The sequence below is a fragment of the Girardinichthys multiradiatus genome, chromosome 5, assembly GCF_021462225.1.
Source record: "Girardinichthys multiradiatus isolate DD_20200921_A chromosome 5, DD_fGirMul_XY1, whole genome shotgun sequence".
Classification (NCBI taxonomy): Eukaryota; Metazoa; Chordata; class Actinopteri; order Cyprinodontiformes; family Goodeidae; genus Girardinichthys; species Girardinichthys multiradiatus.
In genome coordinates this window covers 51,800,656-51,818,996 of record NC_061798.1, presented here as the reverse complement: position 1 = coordinate 51,818,996, position 18,341 = coordinate 51,800,656, and the positions used below count along the sequence as shown (strand labels likewise).

The 18,341-nt window shown below is 47.1% G+C and overlaps 1 protein-coding gene across 2 annotated transcripts; it reads right to left on the bottom strand.

Annotated features, from left to right (window-relative positions):
* Positions 1-4,870: 4,870 nt before the first annotated feature.
* LOC124867985 (C-type lectin domain family 6 member A-like) lies at positions 4,871-18,132 on the bottom strand. 2 transcript variants are annotated; one of them, XM_047364740.1, is made up of 9 exons: positions 17,998-18,132; positions 16,579-16,760; positions 16,366-16,479; positions 8,512-8,628; positions 6,587-6,721; positions 6,344-6,505; positions 5,495-5,634; positions 5,320-5,426; positions 4,871-5,233 (listed from the first exon to the last, which is right to left on the bottom strand). In XM_047364740.1, the coding sequence occupies exons 4-9, from the start codon at positions 8,585-8,587 to the stop codon at positions 5,059-5,061; spliced, it is 795 nt and encodes a 264-aa protein (XP_047220696.1). In that variant the 5' UTR covers positions 8,588-8,628; positions 16,366-16,479; positions 16,579-16,760; positions 17,998-18,132; the 3' UTR covers positions 4,871-5,058. The 2 variants fall into 2 exon arrangements, with proteins under 2 accessions (XP_047220696.1, XP_047220697.1); XM_047364741.1 differs by lacking the exons at positions 16,366-16,479; positions 16,579-16,760; positions 17,998-18,132 and having other exon boundaries at positions 8,512-8,938.
* Positions 18,133-18,341: the final 209 nt, after the last annotated feature.

Below are 18,341 nucleotides of genomic sequence, written 5' to 3'. Positions count from 1 at the left end.
CGTCGGAGAGCGCCTGGTGGCCGGGTTGCTCCTCGCGGGACCCGGCCGGGCCAAGCCCGAACGAGAGACGCGAGGCCATCCCCCAGTGGGCCCACCACCTGCAGGGGGAACCGTGAGGGACCGGTGCAAAGAGGATTGGGTGGTGGACGAAGGTGGAGACCTCAACGGCCCGATCCCCGGATGCTTAGGCTGGCTCTAGGGACGTGGAATGTCACCTCGCTGGGGGGGAAGGAGTCTGAGCTTGTGCGGGAGGTCGAGAGATATCGACTAGAAATAGTCGGGCTCGCCTCCACGCACAGCGTGGGCTCTGGAACCCATCTCCTTGAGAGGGGTTGGACTCTCTTCTACTCTGGAGTGGCCCACGGGGAGAGGCGGCGGGCTGGTGTGGGTTTGCTTGTTGCCCCCCAGCTCAGCCGTCTCGTGTTGGGGTTTACCCCAGTGGATGAGAGGGTTGTATCCCTGCGCCTTCGGGTTGGGGAGAGGTCTCTGACTATCATTTCAGCCTACGGGCCGAGTGGTAGTGCGGAGTACCCGGCCTTCTTGGCGTCCCTGTCGGGGGTGCTGGATAGTGCCCCTCCCGGGGACTCCATTATTCTGCTGGGGGACTTCAACGCCCACGTGGGGAATGACAGTGACACCTGGAGAGGCGTGATCGGGAGGAATGGCCTCCCCGATCTGAATCCGAGTGGTGTTTTGTTATTGGACTTCTGTGCTAGTCACGGATTGTCCATAACGAACACCATGTTCAAACATAAGGGTGTCCATCAGTGCACTTGGCACCAGGACACCCTAGGCAGGAGGTCGATGATCGACTTTGTTGTCGTATCATCAGACCTTCGGCCGCATGTTTTGGACACTCGGGTGAAGAGAGGGGCTGAGCTGTCCACTGATCATCACCTGGTGGTGAGTTGGATCCGCTGGAGGAGGAGAAAGCCAGACAGACTCGGCAGGCCCAAGCGCATAGTGAGGGTCTGCTGGGAACGCCTGGCGGAGCCATCGGCCAGGGATGTATTCAACTCCCACCTCCGGGAGAGCTTCGACCAGATCCCGGGGGATGTTGGAGACATAGAGTCCGAGTGGACCATGTTCTCTGCATCTATTGTCGATGCTGCTGCCCATAGCTGCGGCCGTAAGGTCTGCGGTGCCTGTCGTGGCGGCAATCCCAGAACCCGGTGGTGGACACCGGCAGTAAGGGATGCTGTTAAGCTGAAGAAGGAGTCCTATCGGCTGTGGTTGGCTTGTGGGACTCCTGAGGCGGCTGACGGGTACCGTGAGGCCAAGCGTGCTGCGGCCCGGGCTGTGGCAGAGGCAAAAACTCGGGCCTGGGAAGAGTTCGGTGAGGCCATGGAGAAGGACTACCGGTTGGCCTCGAAGCGATTCTGGCAAACCGTCCGGCGCCTCAGGAGGGGGAAGCAGTGCTTTGCCAACACTGTTTATAGTGGGGGCGGGAGACTGCTGACCTCGACTGAGGACATTATCGGGCGGTGGAAGGAGTACTTCGAGGATCTCCTCAATCCTGCCATCACGCATTCCGTGGTGGAAACAGAGGCTGGGGACTCGGGGTTGGACTCTTTCATCACCCAGGCTGAAGTCACCGAGGTGGTTAAAAAGCTCCGCGGTGGCAAGGCTTCGGGGGTGGATGAGATCCGCCCTGAGTACCTCAAGTGTCTGGATGTTGTAGGGCTGTCATGGTTGACACGCCTCTTCAACATTGCGTGGCGGTCGGGGACAGTGCCTCTGGACTGGCAGACTGGGGTGGTGGTCCCCCTTTATAAGAAGGGGGACCGGAGGGTGTGTTCCAACTACAGGGGGATCACACTCCTCAGCCTCCCTGGTAAGGCCTACGCCTGGGTATTGGAGAGGAGAGTCCGACCGATAGTCGAACCTCGGCTTCAGGAGGAACAGTGTGGTTTTCGTCCCAGCCGTGGAACACTGGACCAGCTCTATACCCTCTACAGGGTGCTCAAGGGTTCATGGGAGTTTGCCCAACCGGTTCACATGTGTTTTGTGGACCTGGAGAAAGCATTCGACTGTGTCCCTCGTGATGCCCTGTGGGGGGTGCTCCAGGAGTATGGAATCGGGGGCCCTTTATTAGGGGCCATCCGGTCCCTGTACGAGCGGAGCAGGAGTTTGGTCCGCATTGCCGGCACTAAGTCGGACCTGTTCCCAGTGCATGTTGGACTCCGGCAGGGCTGCCCTTTGTCGCCGGTCCTGTTCATAACTTTTATGGACAGGATTTCTAGACGCAGCCAAGGGCCAGAGGGGGTCTGGTTTGGGGACCAGAGGATTTCGTCTCTTCTTTTTGCGGATGACGTGGTCCTGCTGGCCCCCTCTAGCCAAGACCTACAGCATGCGCTGTGGCGGTTCGCAGCCGAGTGTGAAGCGGCTGGGATGAAGATCAGCTCCTCCAAGTCTGAGGCCATGGTACTCGACCGGAAAAGGGTGGCTTGTCCTCTTCAGGTTGGAGGGGAGTTCCTGCCTCAAGTGGAGGAGTTTAAGTATCTCGGGGTCTTGTTCACGAGTGAGGGAAGAATGGAGCGGGAGATCGACAGACGGATCGGTGCAGCTGCCACAGTAATGGGGGCGCTGTGCCGGTCCATTGTGGTGAAGAGAGAGCTGAGCCGAAAAGCAAAGCTCTCAATTTACTGGTCGGTCTACGTTCCTACCCTCACCTATGGCCATGAAGGTTGGGTCATGACCGAAAGAACGAGATCACGGATACAAGCGGCTGAAATGAGCTTCCTCTGTAGGGTGGCCGGGCACTCCCTTAGAGATAGGGTGAGGAGCTCGGAGTAGAGCCGCTGCTCCTCCACATCGAGAGGAGCCAGTTGAGGTGGCTCGGGCATCTATACCGGATGCCTCCTGGACGCCTTCCTCGGGAGGTGTTCCAGGCATGTCCCACCGGGAGGAGGCCCAGGGGACGGCCCAGGACACGCTGGAGGGACTATGTCTCTCGGCTGGCCTGGTAACGCCTTGGGCTCCCCCTGGAGGAACTGGAGGAGGTGTCTGGAGAGAGGGACGTCTGGGCGTCTCTGCTGAGTCTGCTGCCCCCGCGACCCGGTCCTGGATAAGCGGAAGACGACGAACGAACGAACGGATAAAAAGTTTTTCTATCTAACGAAACCCAGCAGATTGCATCCAGTCAGTGACTTGCAGCATTCACTCCTCCTGGATGAGCATGTAGAGACAGTGGACAGTCACTGGTGTTGACTTTGCAGCAATCCCTCATACTGAGCATGCATGTAGTGACAGTGGAGAGGAAAAACTCCCTTTTAACAGGAAGAAACCTCCAGCAGAACCAGAACCAGGCTCAGTGTGAGCGGCCATCTGCCACGACCGACTGGAGGTTAGAGAGAACAGAGCAGAGATACAAAGAGAACAAAGAAGCACTGATCCAGGAGTACTTTCTATGGGAAGGAAAAGTAAATGTTAATGGATGTAGCTCCTTTAGTCGTTTCATCTAGAAAGAAAGAACAGATAAACTCTGATCCAGTTTTCAAGGTTAGAGTCTGAAAGAGAGAACATAGAGTTAGTTACAGTAGAAGCTCAGTCAGTAGCCATGTCTAGGAGAGAGAAAGGGTTAAACACTAAAAGACAGGGCTATGTGGATCATCTGTAGAAGGTGAGCATTAAGTTGTTGCCAGCAGAAGCTCGGACGATTCCCCTCTCCAGAAAGGTGTCACAGGTAGACACAGAGTCAGGCCAGGTGTAGCTTCTAGGAAGAGAAAAGAGAGAACAAAGTTAAAAGCAGAAATAACAGCAAATAATGCAAAATTGGAGAGTAGTGTGAGAATGTAGCGAAGAGGGTGAAAGTGGTCATTATGTCCTCCAGCAGCCTAAGCCTATAGCAGCATAACTACAGAGATAGTTTCAGTTCAGATTATTTAGTTAAATGGAGCTTATTTACAACAATGTCGTCTCAAGGAACCTCACAAAGGGTCCCACTGATGGTCATTGTTATACTAAAAACCACAAGGATTGGGATACCTCTCTCTGTCAGACTGATTATAACCATTGGAAAAGAGAAGGGGTCATACAGGTAGCAGAAATGGAGGGTGTGTTTGCACCTCAACCATAACTGAGCCAGTTTAGGCTAAACCTGACTCCCCCTTACTCCAACCAACAGGGAGGGAAGAAGACGGAGGTAAAAAATAAGGAAGATAGCTCAGGATAAACTAAGCCACTCTAACTATAAGCTTTATCAAAAAGGAAAGTTTTAAGCCTTAAAAGTAGACAGGGTGTCTGCCTCACGGACTAAAACTGGGAGCTGGTTCCACAGGAGAGGAGCCTGATAACTAAAGGATCTGCCTCCCATTCTACTTCTAGAGACTATAGAGACTTTACAACCCTGTCTTTGTGGTGATATTGATCAAATACCTACCTTTGCCTCAGAGATACTAATTTCAGTTTAAATTTGAATACAGATGTCAAAAATTGACCTCTGCCAAATCAACATGTATTAAGACTGATTTTGAAAAACTGGAAGCATCTGCTAGCTTCTGCTGGTGGCCTTCACCCCTATGAGGATCCAACGCTGGCAGGAAGCAGGTGTAGAAGAACGAGGCCGACAACATGTCAGGGCTCCACCCCCTTCCTTTCTCTTCCTCTCAGGTTGAATCACTAAAGTTAATACCTGAAAGTTGCATCTGGTTTTTGGAGATCACTGGAGTTTTACTTCCTGTGGATCTGGTCGTTTCATTACATCCTGACCCAGGTCAGAGGTCATGATGCTATGGACCTTACACGGGTTGCATGAGGGCAGGAAGCAGGTTTTACAAACTCGCATGAAAGATGTGTGTCTGGACTCAGATTATGAATATCAGTAAGCTCAAATGTTCCTTGAAAATACGAGTCAAACAACAGATGCGGATGAGATGCTAAAAATAAGTCCAGAAAATATTTATTTGATACATCAACGCACTGGTGCAAAGAACACATTTCACAAAAAACATGATTTATTCAGTTAAACAATTATAAACGATATGAATCTAATAATCAGCATCTTCATAAATGCACATCCAGAACTTCACTCCATGTCTCAATGTTTTCCAAACAAACTTATGAGAAGATGAGGCTATAAGAAGCCTTTTTCTCACAAACCCACTGCAGCTGTAGAGAACACATCTCATGGCTCCATGATCTGATGTCCCACAGAGAGCTTTGAAAACTGTTAAAAGCTGCACAACTCTGAGTTCTGGGCTGGCTCCATAATGACTGTCGGTACTGCCAGTACCTGCAAAGAAAATTTAGACAGACAGTTAGAACGTTTGTTCAATGGGAAACAGAAGAAGTGATTGAAGCTGATCTTTAAACAGCTACATGGTTCTTGAGAAACTTCCATCGGTCCACTTCCATCCAGCTTCCTGGGATGTTTGCTTCAGGCCGATCCAAAACTTCAGCTGAGCTCCAAGCTTATTCAGAAACACCTGAGGATGTACAAATCGCTTCATCTCACATTCAAAGAAGATTTTCTGTGAAACTCACAGAACCTCACCATTTCCTCCTGACTGTTGATGATCACCAAATCTGCTCCATTCCATGAACACTGAGATCTGCTGCTTTCCCAGGAGTTCCTTAATGAAGACAAAAGGTAACAGCTGCAGCCAAACCTCCTCCATCCAGCAGGGCATGTTACTGATAATGCACAGGTGGAAATATGTGATTCTTCAGTAAAATATCATAATATTCTCTTAAAAAGACTGGAATATGCTGTAGGGATCAGGGGAACAGCGCTAGGCTGGTTTAAATCTTATCTGTCTGACAGATTCCAGTTTGTTCATGTAAATGATAAATCATCTTTAAACTCCAGGGTTAATTGTGGAGTACCACAAGGTTCAGTACTTGGGCCAATTTTCTTTACTATATATGCTTCCAATAGGTCAAATTATCAGGCAGCATAGGATACATTTTCACTGTTACGCTGATGATACTCAGCTTTACTTATCCATAAATCCTGATGAGCCCAACCAGTTAGATAGACTACAAGCATGTCTTGAAGATATAAAAACTTGGATGACTTTAAATATTCTGCTTCTAAATTCAGATGATCTTCCCAAAACTAAAACTCTGAAGTTCCAAAGTGGTGCAGGAAAACTAGTCGGTGCATTTTTTTTATTTCAGAGCTGTGTTATTGTTCTTCTTCCTTGTTATCAGGAAGTTTATAAAAATCCAGTTAAAATCCTTCATCTTATTCTAAATGCTGCAGCGAGAGTTCTGATCAATTACTAAACATGCTCTTCATTGTCTCTCTGTTAAATCCAGAATAAAACCTCTGATCTGTTTTAATGTTTATGCCTGAAAGGACGTTTGCTGGGAAACCGGCACTAAATGAATGAATCCTCACCAGAATCTGTCCTCATTTGGTCCAGATGATGCTCTGCCATCTTTAGACTGACGCCTAACTGATCCCTCTCATTGGTCAGGTTCTGGTACATCATCAGCAGCTGGTTTCTCTCTCCCGTCTGATTGGCCAGGTCTCTGCTCAGCTGACTGAAGTCTCTTTGATCTTAGAGAACACCATGAAAGAGGAAGATGGTTATCTGAGCGTCTCACTCTTCTTCTTCATCATCTCAGGGTGAACACTCACACAGGACACTGACAGCCATCACCGACAACAGCAGGAGGAAACTCAGCAAGCCCAGACAAAGTGTTGCCACCTTAAACCACGAGCAGGTTCTGGTTTCCCTCTCAGCCAGAGACTCTGTTTTCATGGGTTTAGCTCCTGCAGGGGCAAAGATCAAACCTACGTTGATGTAACTGTTAAAAAGACAATTATACCATTAACTGAATATGTGGAAACTCCTGGATTATCATTCCATGCAGCAGAAGTCTTTCTTATAACCTTTGAAGTGGTCCTAATCTACAGTTCTTCATGCTTCCTAAAGGTCAGTCAGAGTTTCTCTTTGGACCAGGTTTTCCACTCATTTCCAGCCCCATCCTGGAGTTTAAAGACTTTCTATTATGGCATCCAATAAGTCTTTAAATAGAGCTTCATCATCCTTCTGTGGATCATCTCCTATTGGACAAGGTGTTTTTCAGCCAACAAAGTCTGGTTGCCTGGAAGCAGGCAGGAAGAAAGGGGGATACAAAGTTCCTCTCCTTTGGGACTTCCAGTCTTGCTTGGAGATCAGATTTTTCTTTGCCAGTTTAGAGACCAAACTGTTTCCTTTTTCGGACCTTATCTGCTTATTTTGAACTCATTGAACTCATTTTAGTAGCTCTGTGCAGTCATCTGGATGTTTATGTAAACCTTTTCAGGGTGTTAATGGTTTCCAGGCAGAAAATGCCTGTCCAGTCTCTGATTTCCACAGCTGAGGATTTCAGTTCCTTATTTCTGTCACATTTTCTGGTTATTGAACAGTCTGAGCCACATTTATGGCTACCAGTTTTATGAATAAATCACCTGTGGGACAATTATTGTTTTTCTCAAAAAATCTTTGAACATTTTCTTTATACTTTATAAATCAAGTTGATCGGTGCTTCTAGGACCTTCCAGTTTCCACTGGTCACTAAACTGGACGAGGACCCATTTTTATCTAATCACCAGGCCCACTAAGGAAGATGGTAGTCGTTTAGGAGTGATGCCAGGAAAAGCTTTTAATTTCCTACTATCACAAACATGAACATGTGCAGTACTGGGACTTTAACTAACTGGAACTGGGAGCTGTGGTCAGATCAGACTCTAATTAAAGGTTGAATCTTTCAAGATTTTTCAATGGGAGATAATCTTGCTGCAGTAAAAGATGCATTTATTTGAAGGCTTTTTAGTCATCATGGTTCTTTCAGGGGAACCAATTAGAGCAGCCAGAACCTGTATGAGAAGCAACGAGGGACACTTTTCAACCTGGCCTGGTTATTGCATCTATTTCTACCATTACTGCATCTAAAAGGAGGATCCGATAAAACAGAACAGACACTGAAAACACATCAATCACAAATATTGTGAACTGAAACTCAAATGTTGGAATATTAACGTGGGAATAAAAAACTACAACATGTCAAAAAGTCCCAGAAATTCAGTCACTTTCATGTAAGAATCTTTTTTTATTAATTTATTTAATCAGGAAAGACCAACTGAGGTTTAAAATCTCATTTACAAGCGTGTCCTGAACAACATGAGATCTTTTCATAAATTTCAACCCTTTGCTACATGAAACAAGAAAGAAGAAACAAGAAAGCATCTGTTTCATCAGAGCTTTGAGGGAAAACAAACATCTACTCTCAGTTCCTCATGTTGCTCCTGTCGTTCTCACAGAAAAGTTTCATTTAAACCCACAGAGTGAGACTGAAGTTCTACACTTCCTCCAAAACTCAGTATTTCCTAAAAATAACCATAAGATGTCATTTCTTCAGTCAAAAGTCAAATAAACCATCATAAACTTCTTCAATGTATTTCTTCTTTAAATTGGTTAAAATTAAAAAAACCTTTATTCTCCTGTGAAATTAATTCTTGCAATAATCCAGTAAAACCGTCTGTTGGACTGTTTGGTATAAACTGATATTCAAGCCTACCTGTGTCTTCGGGTCGTTGGGGTTTGGAGAGATCCAGCTCCTCCAAATTAACGTAAATCTCCTCTTCTGGCTCCATCAGTCTGGTGACGGATACGTTGGTCCGTTTTCAGCAAAGATCTGGTTATTTATGAAGCAACAGCGAAGTGAGGAGGTTTCTCTTCCTTCAAACCTAGAACCACACACCTCAAACGCTGAAGGTTCAGAGTTCTGGAGAAATTCTGACATTTGCACAAATTTCTGATCGTTTCAGTTCAGAGGAGGCCCAAAGTTATATGAGGCCCTGGGCAGAATTTCTTTATGGTCCATACTGGATCATTTTCCACTTTTTATTTAACAAAGCCCGTTTTACAGTCAGCTGGTGACCCAACATTCATTTGAGTTGACTATATGTGTTTTTGTTTGACAGTTACATCAGTTTCTTCTTCTTTTTATCATTATTATTGACATAGCATGGCTGACTGACTGGCTGACTGACTGACTGACTGACTGGCTGACTGACTGACTGACTGACTGACTGACTGACTGACTGACTGACTGGCTGACTGACTGACTGACTGACTGACTTGCTGACTGACTGACTGACTGACTGACTGACTGGCTGACTGACTGGCTGACTGACTGACTGACTGACTGACTTGCTGACTGACTGACTGGCTGACTGGCTGACTTGCTGACTGACTGACTGACTGACTGACTGACTGACTGACTGACTGGCTGACTGACTGGCTGACTGACTGACTGACTGACTGACTGACTGACTGACTGGCTGACTGACTGACTGACTGACTGACTTGCTGACTGACTGACTGACTGACTGACTGACTGGCTGGCTGACTGACTGACTGGCTGGCTGGCTGACTGGCAGGCTGGCGAACCGACTGACTGACTGACTTTCTGACTGACTGACTGACTGGCTGGCTGACTGACTGGCTGGCTGACTGGCAGGCTGGCGAACCGACTGACTGACTGGCTGGCTGACTGACTGACCGACTGACTGGCTGGCTGACTGACTGACCAACTGACTGACTGACTGACTGACTGACTGACTGACTGACTGACTGGCTGGCTGACTGACTGACTGACTGACTGACTGACTGACTTGCTGACTGACTGACTGACTGACTGACTGACTTTCTGACTGACTGACTGACTGGCTGGCTGACTGACTGACTGGCTGGCTGACTGGCAGGCTGGCGAACCGACTGACTGACTGACTGACTGACTGACTGACTGACTGACTGACTGACTGGCTGGCTGGCTGACTGGCAGGCTGGCGAACCGACTGACTGACTGGCTGACTGACTGACCGACTGACTGGCTGGCTGACTGACTGACCGACTGACTGGCTGGCTGACTGACTGACCAACTGACTGACTGACTGACTGACTGACTGACTGACTGACTGACTGACTGACTGACTGGCTGGCTGACTGACTGACTGACTGACTTGCTGACTGACTGACTGACTGACTGACTTTCTGACTGACTGACTGACTGGCTGGCTGACTGACTGACTGGCTGGCTGACTGGCAGGCTGGCGAACCGACTGACTGACTGACTGACTGACTGACTGACTGACTGACTGACTGGCTGGCTGACTGACTGACTGACTGACTGACTGGCTGACTGACTGACTGACTGGCTGACTGACTGACTGACTGACTGGCTGACTGACTGACTGGCTGGCTGACTGACTGGCTGGCTGACTGGCAGGCTGGCGAACCGACTGACTGACTGGCTGGCTGACTGACTGACTGACTGACTGACTGACTGACTGACTGACTGGCTGACTGACTGGCTGACTGACTGACTGGCTGGCTGACTGGCAGGGTGGCGAACCGACTGACTGACTGGCTGGCTGACTGACTGACCGACTGACTGGCTGGCTGACGAACCAACTGACTGACTGACTGACTGACTGACTGACTCACTGACTGACTGACTGACTGGCTGGCTGACTGGCTGGCTGACTGACTGGCTGATGAACCAACTGACTGACTGACTGACTGACTGACTGACTGACTCACTGACTGACTGACTGGCAGGCTGACTGACTGGCTGATGAACCAACTGACTGACTGACTGACTTGCTGACTGGCTGACTGACTGGCTGGCTGGCTGACGAACCAACTGACTGACTGACTGACTGACTGACTGACTGACTGACTGACTGACTGGCTGGCTGACTGGCTGGCTGACTGACTGGCTGACGAACCAACTGACTGACTGGCTGACTGACTGGCTGGCTGATGAACCAACTGACTGACTGGCTGGCTGGCTGACTGGCTGGCTGACTGGCTGGCTGACTGACTGACTGGCTGGCTGGCTGGCTGACTGGCTGGCTGGCGAACCAACTGACTGACTGGCTGGCAAACCAACTGACTGACTGACTGGCTGGCTGGCTGGCTGACTGGCTGGCTGACTGACTGACTGGCTGGCTGGCGAACCGACTGACTGACTGGCTGGCTGACTGACTGGCTGGCTGGCGAACCGACTGACTGACTGGCTGGCTGACTGACTGGCTGGCTGACTGACTGACTGGCGAATCGACTGACTGACTGGCTAGCTGACTGACTGACTGACTGGCTGGCTGGCGAACCGACTGACTGACTGGCTGGCTGACTGACTGACTGACTGGCTGGCTGACTGACTGGCTGGCGAACCGACTGACTGACTGGCTGACTGACTGACTGACTGACTGACTGGCTGGCTGGCTGACTGACTGACTGACTGACTGGCTGGCTGGCTGACGAACCAACTGACTGACTGGCTGGCTGGCTGACTGGCTGGCGAACCGACTGACTGACTGGCTGGCTGACTGACTGGCTGACTGGCTGGCAGACCAACTGACTAATTGACTGACAGACTGACTGACTGGCTGACTGACTGGCTGGCTGGCGAACCGACTGACTGACTGGCTGACTGACTGACTGACTGACTGACTGGCTGGCTGACGAACCAACTGACTGACTGGCTGGCTGGCTGACTGGCTGGCAAACCGACTGACTGACTGGCTGGCTGACTGACTGGCTGACTGGCTGGCAGACCAACTGACTAATTGACTGACAGACTGACTGACTGGCTGACTGACTGGCTGGCTGGCGAACCGACTGACTGACTGGCTGGCTGACTGACTGGCTGGCTGACTGACTGACTGGCGAACCGACTGACTGACTGGCTAGCTGACTGACTGACTGACTGGCTGGCTGGCGAACCGACTGACTGACTGGCTGGCTGACTGACTGACTGACTGGCTGGCTGACTGACTGGCTGGCGAACCGACTGACTGACTGGCTGGCTGACTGACTGACTGACTGACTGGCTGGCTGGCTGACTGACTGACTGACTGACTGACTGGCTGGCTGACTGACTGGCTGACTGACTGGCTGGCTGGCTGACTGGCAAACCAACTGACTGACTGACTGGCTGGCTGACTGACTGACTTGCTGACTGACTGGCTGGCTGACTGGCTGACGAACCAACTGACTAGCTGGCTGACTGGCTGGCTGACTGGCGAACCGACTGACTGGCTGGCTGGCTGACTGACTGACTGGCGAACCGACTGACTGGCTGGCTGGCTGACTGACTGACTAACTGGCTGGCTGGCTGTGTGAAATACCTGTTTTCAATAAGTCTGAAAGAAGATTCAGAAGAAGTCCAAGAAAAGTAGGAGAACCTCAGCCAGAACTCCTGGCAGTTTTAAATCTTTTCCAATTAAAATGTGCAAGACATATAAACATTTTTCTTGCACCTATTTTAGGTTTTTCAAACTGGAAATAACGTTTTTTTTTTTTTTTAGCCATCTACATCTAATGGATAAGAAAATAGCTGCTGCAGTGTGGTTTCTCGACATATTTCAGCATTATTTCTGTTTTTCTGTCAGTAGAAGGTACCCCTGGTCCAGTGCTTTTATGTTTAGCATTATCTCTCTCCTGGGTGCAGTCACAGACTGAGCTACAGCTGCTATAACTACATGTGGAGCTGCACAATATATCGCTGCTTGGACGCAACATTTAGATGGTTATAATATTTCATATGTCATGCATTCACACTTTGCATATCTACAGGTCCTTCTCAAAATATTAGCATATTGTGATAAAGTTCATTATTTTCCATAATGTCATGATGAAAATTTAACATTCATATATTTTAGATTCATTGCACACTAACTGAAATATTTCAGGTCTTTTATTGTCTTAATATGGATGATTTTGGCATACAGCTCATGAAAACCCAAAATTCCTATCTCACAAAATTAGCATATTTCATCCGACCAATAAAAGAAAAGTGTTTTTTATACAAAAAACATCAACCTTCAAATAATCATGTACAGTTATGCACTCAATACTTGGTCGGGAATCCTTTTGCAGAAATGACTGCTTCAATGCGGCGTGGCATGGAGGCAATCAGCCTGTGGCACTACTGAGGTCTTATGGAGGACCAGGATGCTTCGATAGCGGCCTTTAGCTCATCCAGAGAGTTGGGTCTTGAGTCTCTCAACGTTCTCTTCACAATATCCCACAGATTCTCTATGGGGTTCAGGTCAGGAGAGTTGGCAGGCCAATTGAGCACAGTGATACCATGGTCAGTAAACCATTTACCAGTGGTTTTGGCACTGTGAGCAGGTGCCAGGTCGTGGTGAAAAATGAAATCTTCATCTCCATAAAGCTTTTCAGCAGATGGAAGCATGAAGTTCTCCAAAATCTCCTGATAGCTAGCTGCATTGACCCTGCCCTTGATAAAACACAGTGGACCAACACCAGCAGCTGACACGGCACCCCAGACCATCACTGACTGTGGGTACTTGACACTGGACTTCTGGCATTTTGGCATTTCCTTCTCCCCAGTCTTCCTCCAGACTCTGGCACCTTGATTTCCGAATGACATGCAGAATTTGCTTTCATCTGAAAAAAGTACTTTGGACCACTGAGCAACAGTCCAGTGCTGCTTCTCTGTAGCCCAGGTCAGGCGCTTCTGCCGCTGTTTCTGGTTCAAAAGTGGCTTGACCCGGGGAATGCAGCACCTGTAGCCCATTTCCTGCACACGCCTGTGCGCGGTGGCTCTGGATGTTTCTACTCCAGACTCAGTTCACTGCTTCCGCAGGTCCCCCAAGGTCTGGAATCGGCCCTTCTCCACGATCTTCCTCAGGGTCCGGTCACCTCTTCTCGTTGTGCAGCGTTTTCTGCCACACTTTTTCCTTCCCACAGACTTCCCACTGAGGTGCCTTGATACAGCACTCTGGGAACAGTTTATTCGTTCAGAAATGTCTTTCTGTGTCTTACCCTCTTGCTTGAGGGTGTCAATAGTGGCCTTCTGGACAGCAGTCAGGTCGGCAGTCTTACCCATGATTGGGGTTTTGAGTGATGAACCAGGCTGGGAGTTTTAAAGGCCTCAGGAATCTTTTGCAGGTGTTTAGAGTTAACTCGTTGATTCAGATGATTAGGTTCATAGCTCGTTTAGAGACCCTTTTAATGATATGCTAATTTTGTGAGATAGTAATTTTGGGTTTTCATGAGCTGTATGCCAAAATCATCCGTATTAAGACAATAAAAGACTTGAAATATTTCAGTTAGTGTGCAATGAATCTAAAATATATGAATGTTAAATTTTCATCATGACATTATGGAAAATAATGAACTTTATCACAATATGCTAATATTTTGAGAAGGACCTGTATAGTTAAATATTTTGAGTCACTCATTGACCAGAACCACACAGATTCTCTAAGGGGTTCTGGTCGAGGCTGTTTACTGACTAATCGCACAGTGAAACCATAGGTATTGGAACAGATTTTGGTACCTTTGGCAATGTGGGCAGCCCATGGGCTATTTGAAGGTTCAATGACCCCAGCTCGCAACATCTCCACTCTCCTCCACTTTTTGGTGGGCGGCTTCACGTTTCGCTACCGGTTACAGGCAGCCGGCGTGCCTGTAACCGGATGGGGCATGCGTCTCCTGTGTCGATGTCATGCAGAAACAGGTCACTGTGCCTGCGGTCCTCATTTCTTGCAGCAAACACATCAGTTCACTCCCTCAGTAACCCTTTGAGATGCTGCTGCTGTTCTGCATCCAGCCCCAGGCTACTCCTCCTGAACAGCTCCTCCAACACTTGCGGATTTCTAATTAAGGCAGCTTGGTTAGCTGCTGTGGTGCCATGGTCTTTGGCCGCTGGGCGGATATGGGCTTGGGGCCAAAGTGTGCTGAAGCTTTTGATGGAGTTGAGGGGGGCATGCTGGAGTCCCTCACTGCTCTCGGCTCAGTCACTGTCTATGATTGTCTCTGTGTGTTCACAGGTGCCTTGGTTGGTCGACTGGGATCCTTCCTACTGAATCACCGTCACCACTTCCATACCCAGGCGAAGTGTGGACCCGGGCACGTCCACCACACCTCCCCCCTTACCCAGCTGATCAAGGCCGATGATGCTGGCATCTTGCATGTTCCCCAGCCAGAAACAGTGCTCCATGCTGTTGCTTGCGACTGTAAATTCTAGCAAACCTTTACCCAGCACCTTTGCTTGCTCGCTGGTGACAGTTGTGATGTTCACAGTGGTAGGGGTCCAAACTGGAGGACTTTATCTGTTCATAATGGCTATTCTATCAGGACGCAGAATTGAAATGGTGGACCCCACACGGACAGGAACTTAGCAAACAGTCCCACTGAGTTTACAGGTAATGTACAATCCTTGCCGTTTCCCCAGGCTGCCCAGTCTCTGAGTGGATGTTAAGGAGGTCAGCAAACATTAACAACCCTCTTTATCACAGAATTAGAAATGTAACTGCTTCCTTGTGCTAAGACTACCCAGCAGCCCTTGCAGCTCACCCAGTCTCTTAGGACGCTACAATATATAAGTCTCACTCTGTGAAATGAGAGACAGAAAATATTGAAGTTTTTCAAGATATTCTAATATTTTGAGATAGTATATTTGGCCATTTAAAAGGACTCTAATCGCTTAATGCAACATGGGAGTATTTCTTCATTAAGATATATGATGAGAGAATTGTGTAATTTAAAGTGACCCAGTTCTGTTTTCTCCTTCTGCTTATGGTTTTCTCAACCCCCAGCTGGTCACAGCAGATGGCTGCTCATGCTGAGCCTCATGGTTCTGGTTCTGCTAAAAGTTTCTTCCTGTTAAAATGTAGTTGTTCCTCTCCACTGTTACCACATGCTTGCTTAGGATGAGGGATTGCTGCAAAGTCAATGACTCAATAAAATCAGCCATGTTTCCCTACAGCAATAATTTGACTTTGCACTGTTTTATAATTAGGATTAAATTTGACTGAATGTAATTAGATCTGAATGTTGTTTTATGATTTATTGGATTGAGCTGGAAATGAAACTAGATTCTTTATAAAATGAAGTGAATTGGACCTGTTTTCCTATAAAGTGCTTAAGATGACATTTATTGTGAACTGACGATATTTTAATAAACTGAACTGAATTGAAATTAAAAAAATCAGAGTTATTTCAGTGAAAACCAAAATATAGAAAGATTAAAAAATCACAATTTTAAGGACAATTAGTCATTTTTTGAGCATCTGAAGTTTGTCACTTTATATGACGAGTTACGAGCATTCTTTAACTTATAATGTTAACTTTAATTTTAAAGTTTTTGACTCTTTTTTAATAAACACCATGGTGTTTATTAAAAACACCTTTTAAAGGTGACCCACATGACAGGTCACATGACTGATCAGCTGTTTCTGTTTGTCCTAAACAGACTCCATTAGAACTCTGCATAGAACCACAGCTAACATTCAGAATTTAAATCCCAGATTTTGATGCGATGAGGATCTGAAATGCAGTCAGACCTGCAGACTTTAAAGAAATAAAAGGTTCATTATGAAGCGTTGCAGACCTGTCTGATGCTCTTGTTCTTCTTGGGTTTGTAGAGAACAGGCAGAAGTTCCTCCACGTTCCCAAACTTGTGGAAGCCGTAAACCCCCTTCTCCGGCTGACACTCTGAGACCAACTATGAGAGCCGATCCAATAACACCAAAGGAACCATGTAACATATTTACATCTCACTATATTACCAATGGTGGAGACAGCCAGGGTGATTATCACTAACCTTCATGACGTCCCCAGAGTTATTCAGTTCAAAGTACACGCAGTGGTTGGAGAACCAAAACAGTAGCTGAAGGCCGTGTCGTGGAAATGGACGACCAAACTCAGAAGTATTGAGGTGGTCAAGGGTGCGAAGTTGCCACAGAACCATGGTGATGCCAACATGGACTCATTTACTGATGCTTGCTGATGAAAACATTAAAGAAGGGGTTTATTACAGTAAACAGGAACGTTTCATCACAAGAATTTAAGAAAAGAGCTCATTCAGGCAGAAAACAGCTGCTGTCAGTCCAACAGACACCAGCCAAGAAGAAATTACGTCAACTGGAAAAGATGAAACACCAGGAAATAATCTGACTTCTTGTCACAAATATATTTTTAAATAGTTGGTTTCCCAAGATGGTCCTTGCTTTTAGGCATAGACCACATTTATTCATTCATTGAAATATTTGAAAGTATGCTTGCCATCCATCCATCCATCTGTCGTCTTTACCCGCTTGTCCTTGCATGGTCCGTGAACAGGTTGCCAGTCAAGCACAGGGCAACACAGTGACACACAGAACAGATAACCATGCAGACACACTCATGCCTATTGGCAATTTAGAGATTTTGGACTGTGGGAGGAAGCCAGAGTACCCTGAGAGAAGCCCCCCATGCAGGTGGAGAACATGCAAACTCCATGCAGAAAGAGCCCGGGCCAGGATTTGAACCCATGACCTTTTTGCTGCAAGGCGGAGGTAGTCCTCCCCTTCATTATTTTACCTTATCTATTGTGAACGTATATCTTGACATTGTGACTGGAACTGTCTGTTCTGTGGTTCTTCTCTACGGCGGAAAATATCTGTGGCCTCCTTTGTAACCATTTCTCTAATTATTATTATTTAATTATTTTATAAATTCTATTTTCATCAAAATACAGAAAAGAATGAGAGTAAATGATAAGCTGTCATTTAAACAGTGTAATCGGTTTACTTTTCCTCATATTATCTGTGAGTTGACTCAGTTAAATGTGCAAACAGTGAGGCTCAGATTGAATCCTCATGGAGGCTGTCTGGGACCTAACTAAGGCACAAAACACAATTTGATGGAACTGAGAAACTGTGGAAAGATCTCCACCTGTATGTAAAAGTCCAAGGAGGAGATCTGATGTAGAAATAAAAGACTGATGTTTCGAGTCGGTTTGTTGTTGTTTTCTGGTCTTAATTATTTGCTAAACAGAATCATATGGGTTATTCTGTTTTTACAAATGTTTACCTAAACACTTAAACCTTAAAGGATGAAATAAAGTGCGTCGTATTTCAGACTTATAATTAATATATTTGACCTTTTTCCGCATAAAATAATGTTTAAAAATAGATGATCACACAGAAACCTAGAAAATAAAAGCAGACATTTATATCTAAGATTAAACGGCCTGTTTTACCGTTTGTTTTGCTGTCTTCTCATTATTTCCAACCTTCTTCCTTGTTTTCCAGCAGAGATATACGGTGGCCGTGGGGTGCAAAACACTTTTACAAGTACCGAAACAAATTTACATTTCAGAAAACAAATTTACATTTCAGAAAACAATTTAACAAGATGCGAAACAAATTTACATTTCAGAAAACACTTTTACATTTCAGAAAATCAACTTGAAAGGGAATGTACCAACGCCGAGGCTGACCCGGAAGTCAGCCTCAGGGCTGCATCCTTCGAAGACCGTATTTGTAGGCCGATTACGTCACAGCGCGGCGACGAAGGCTGTCCCAATTCATGAATCATTCCGAG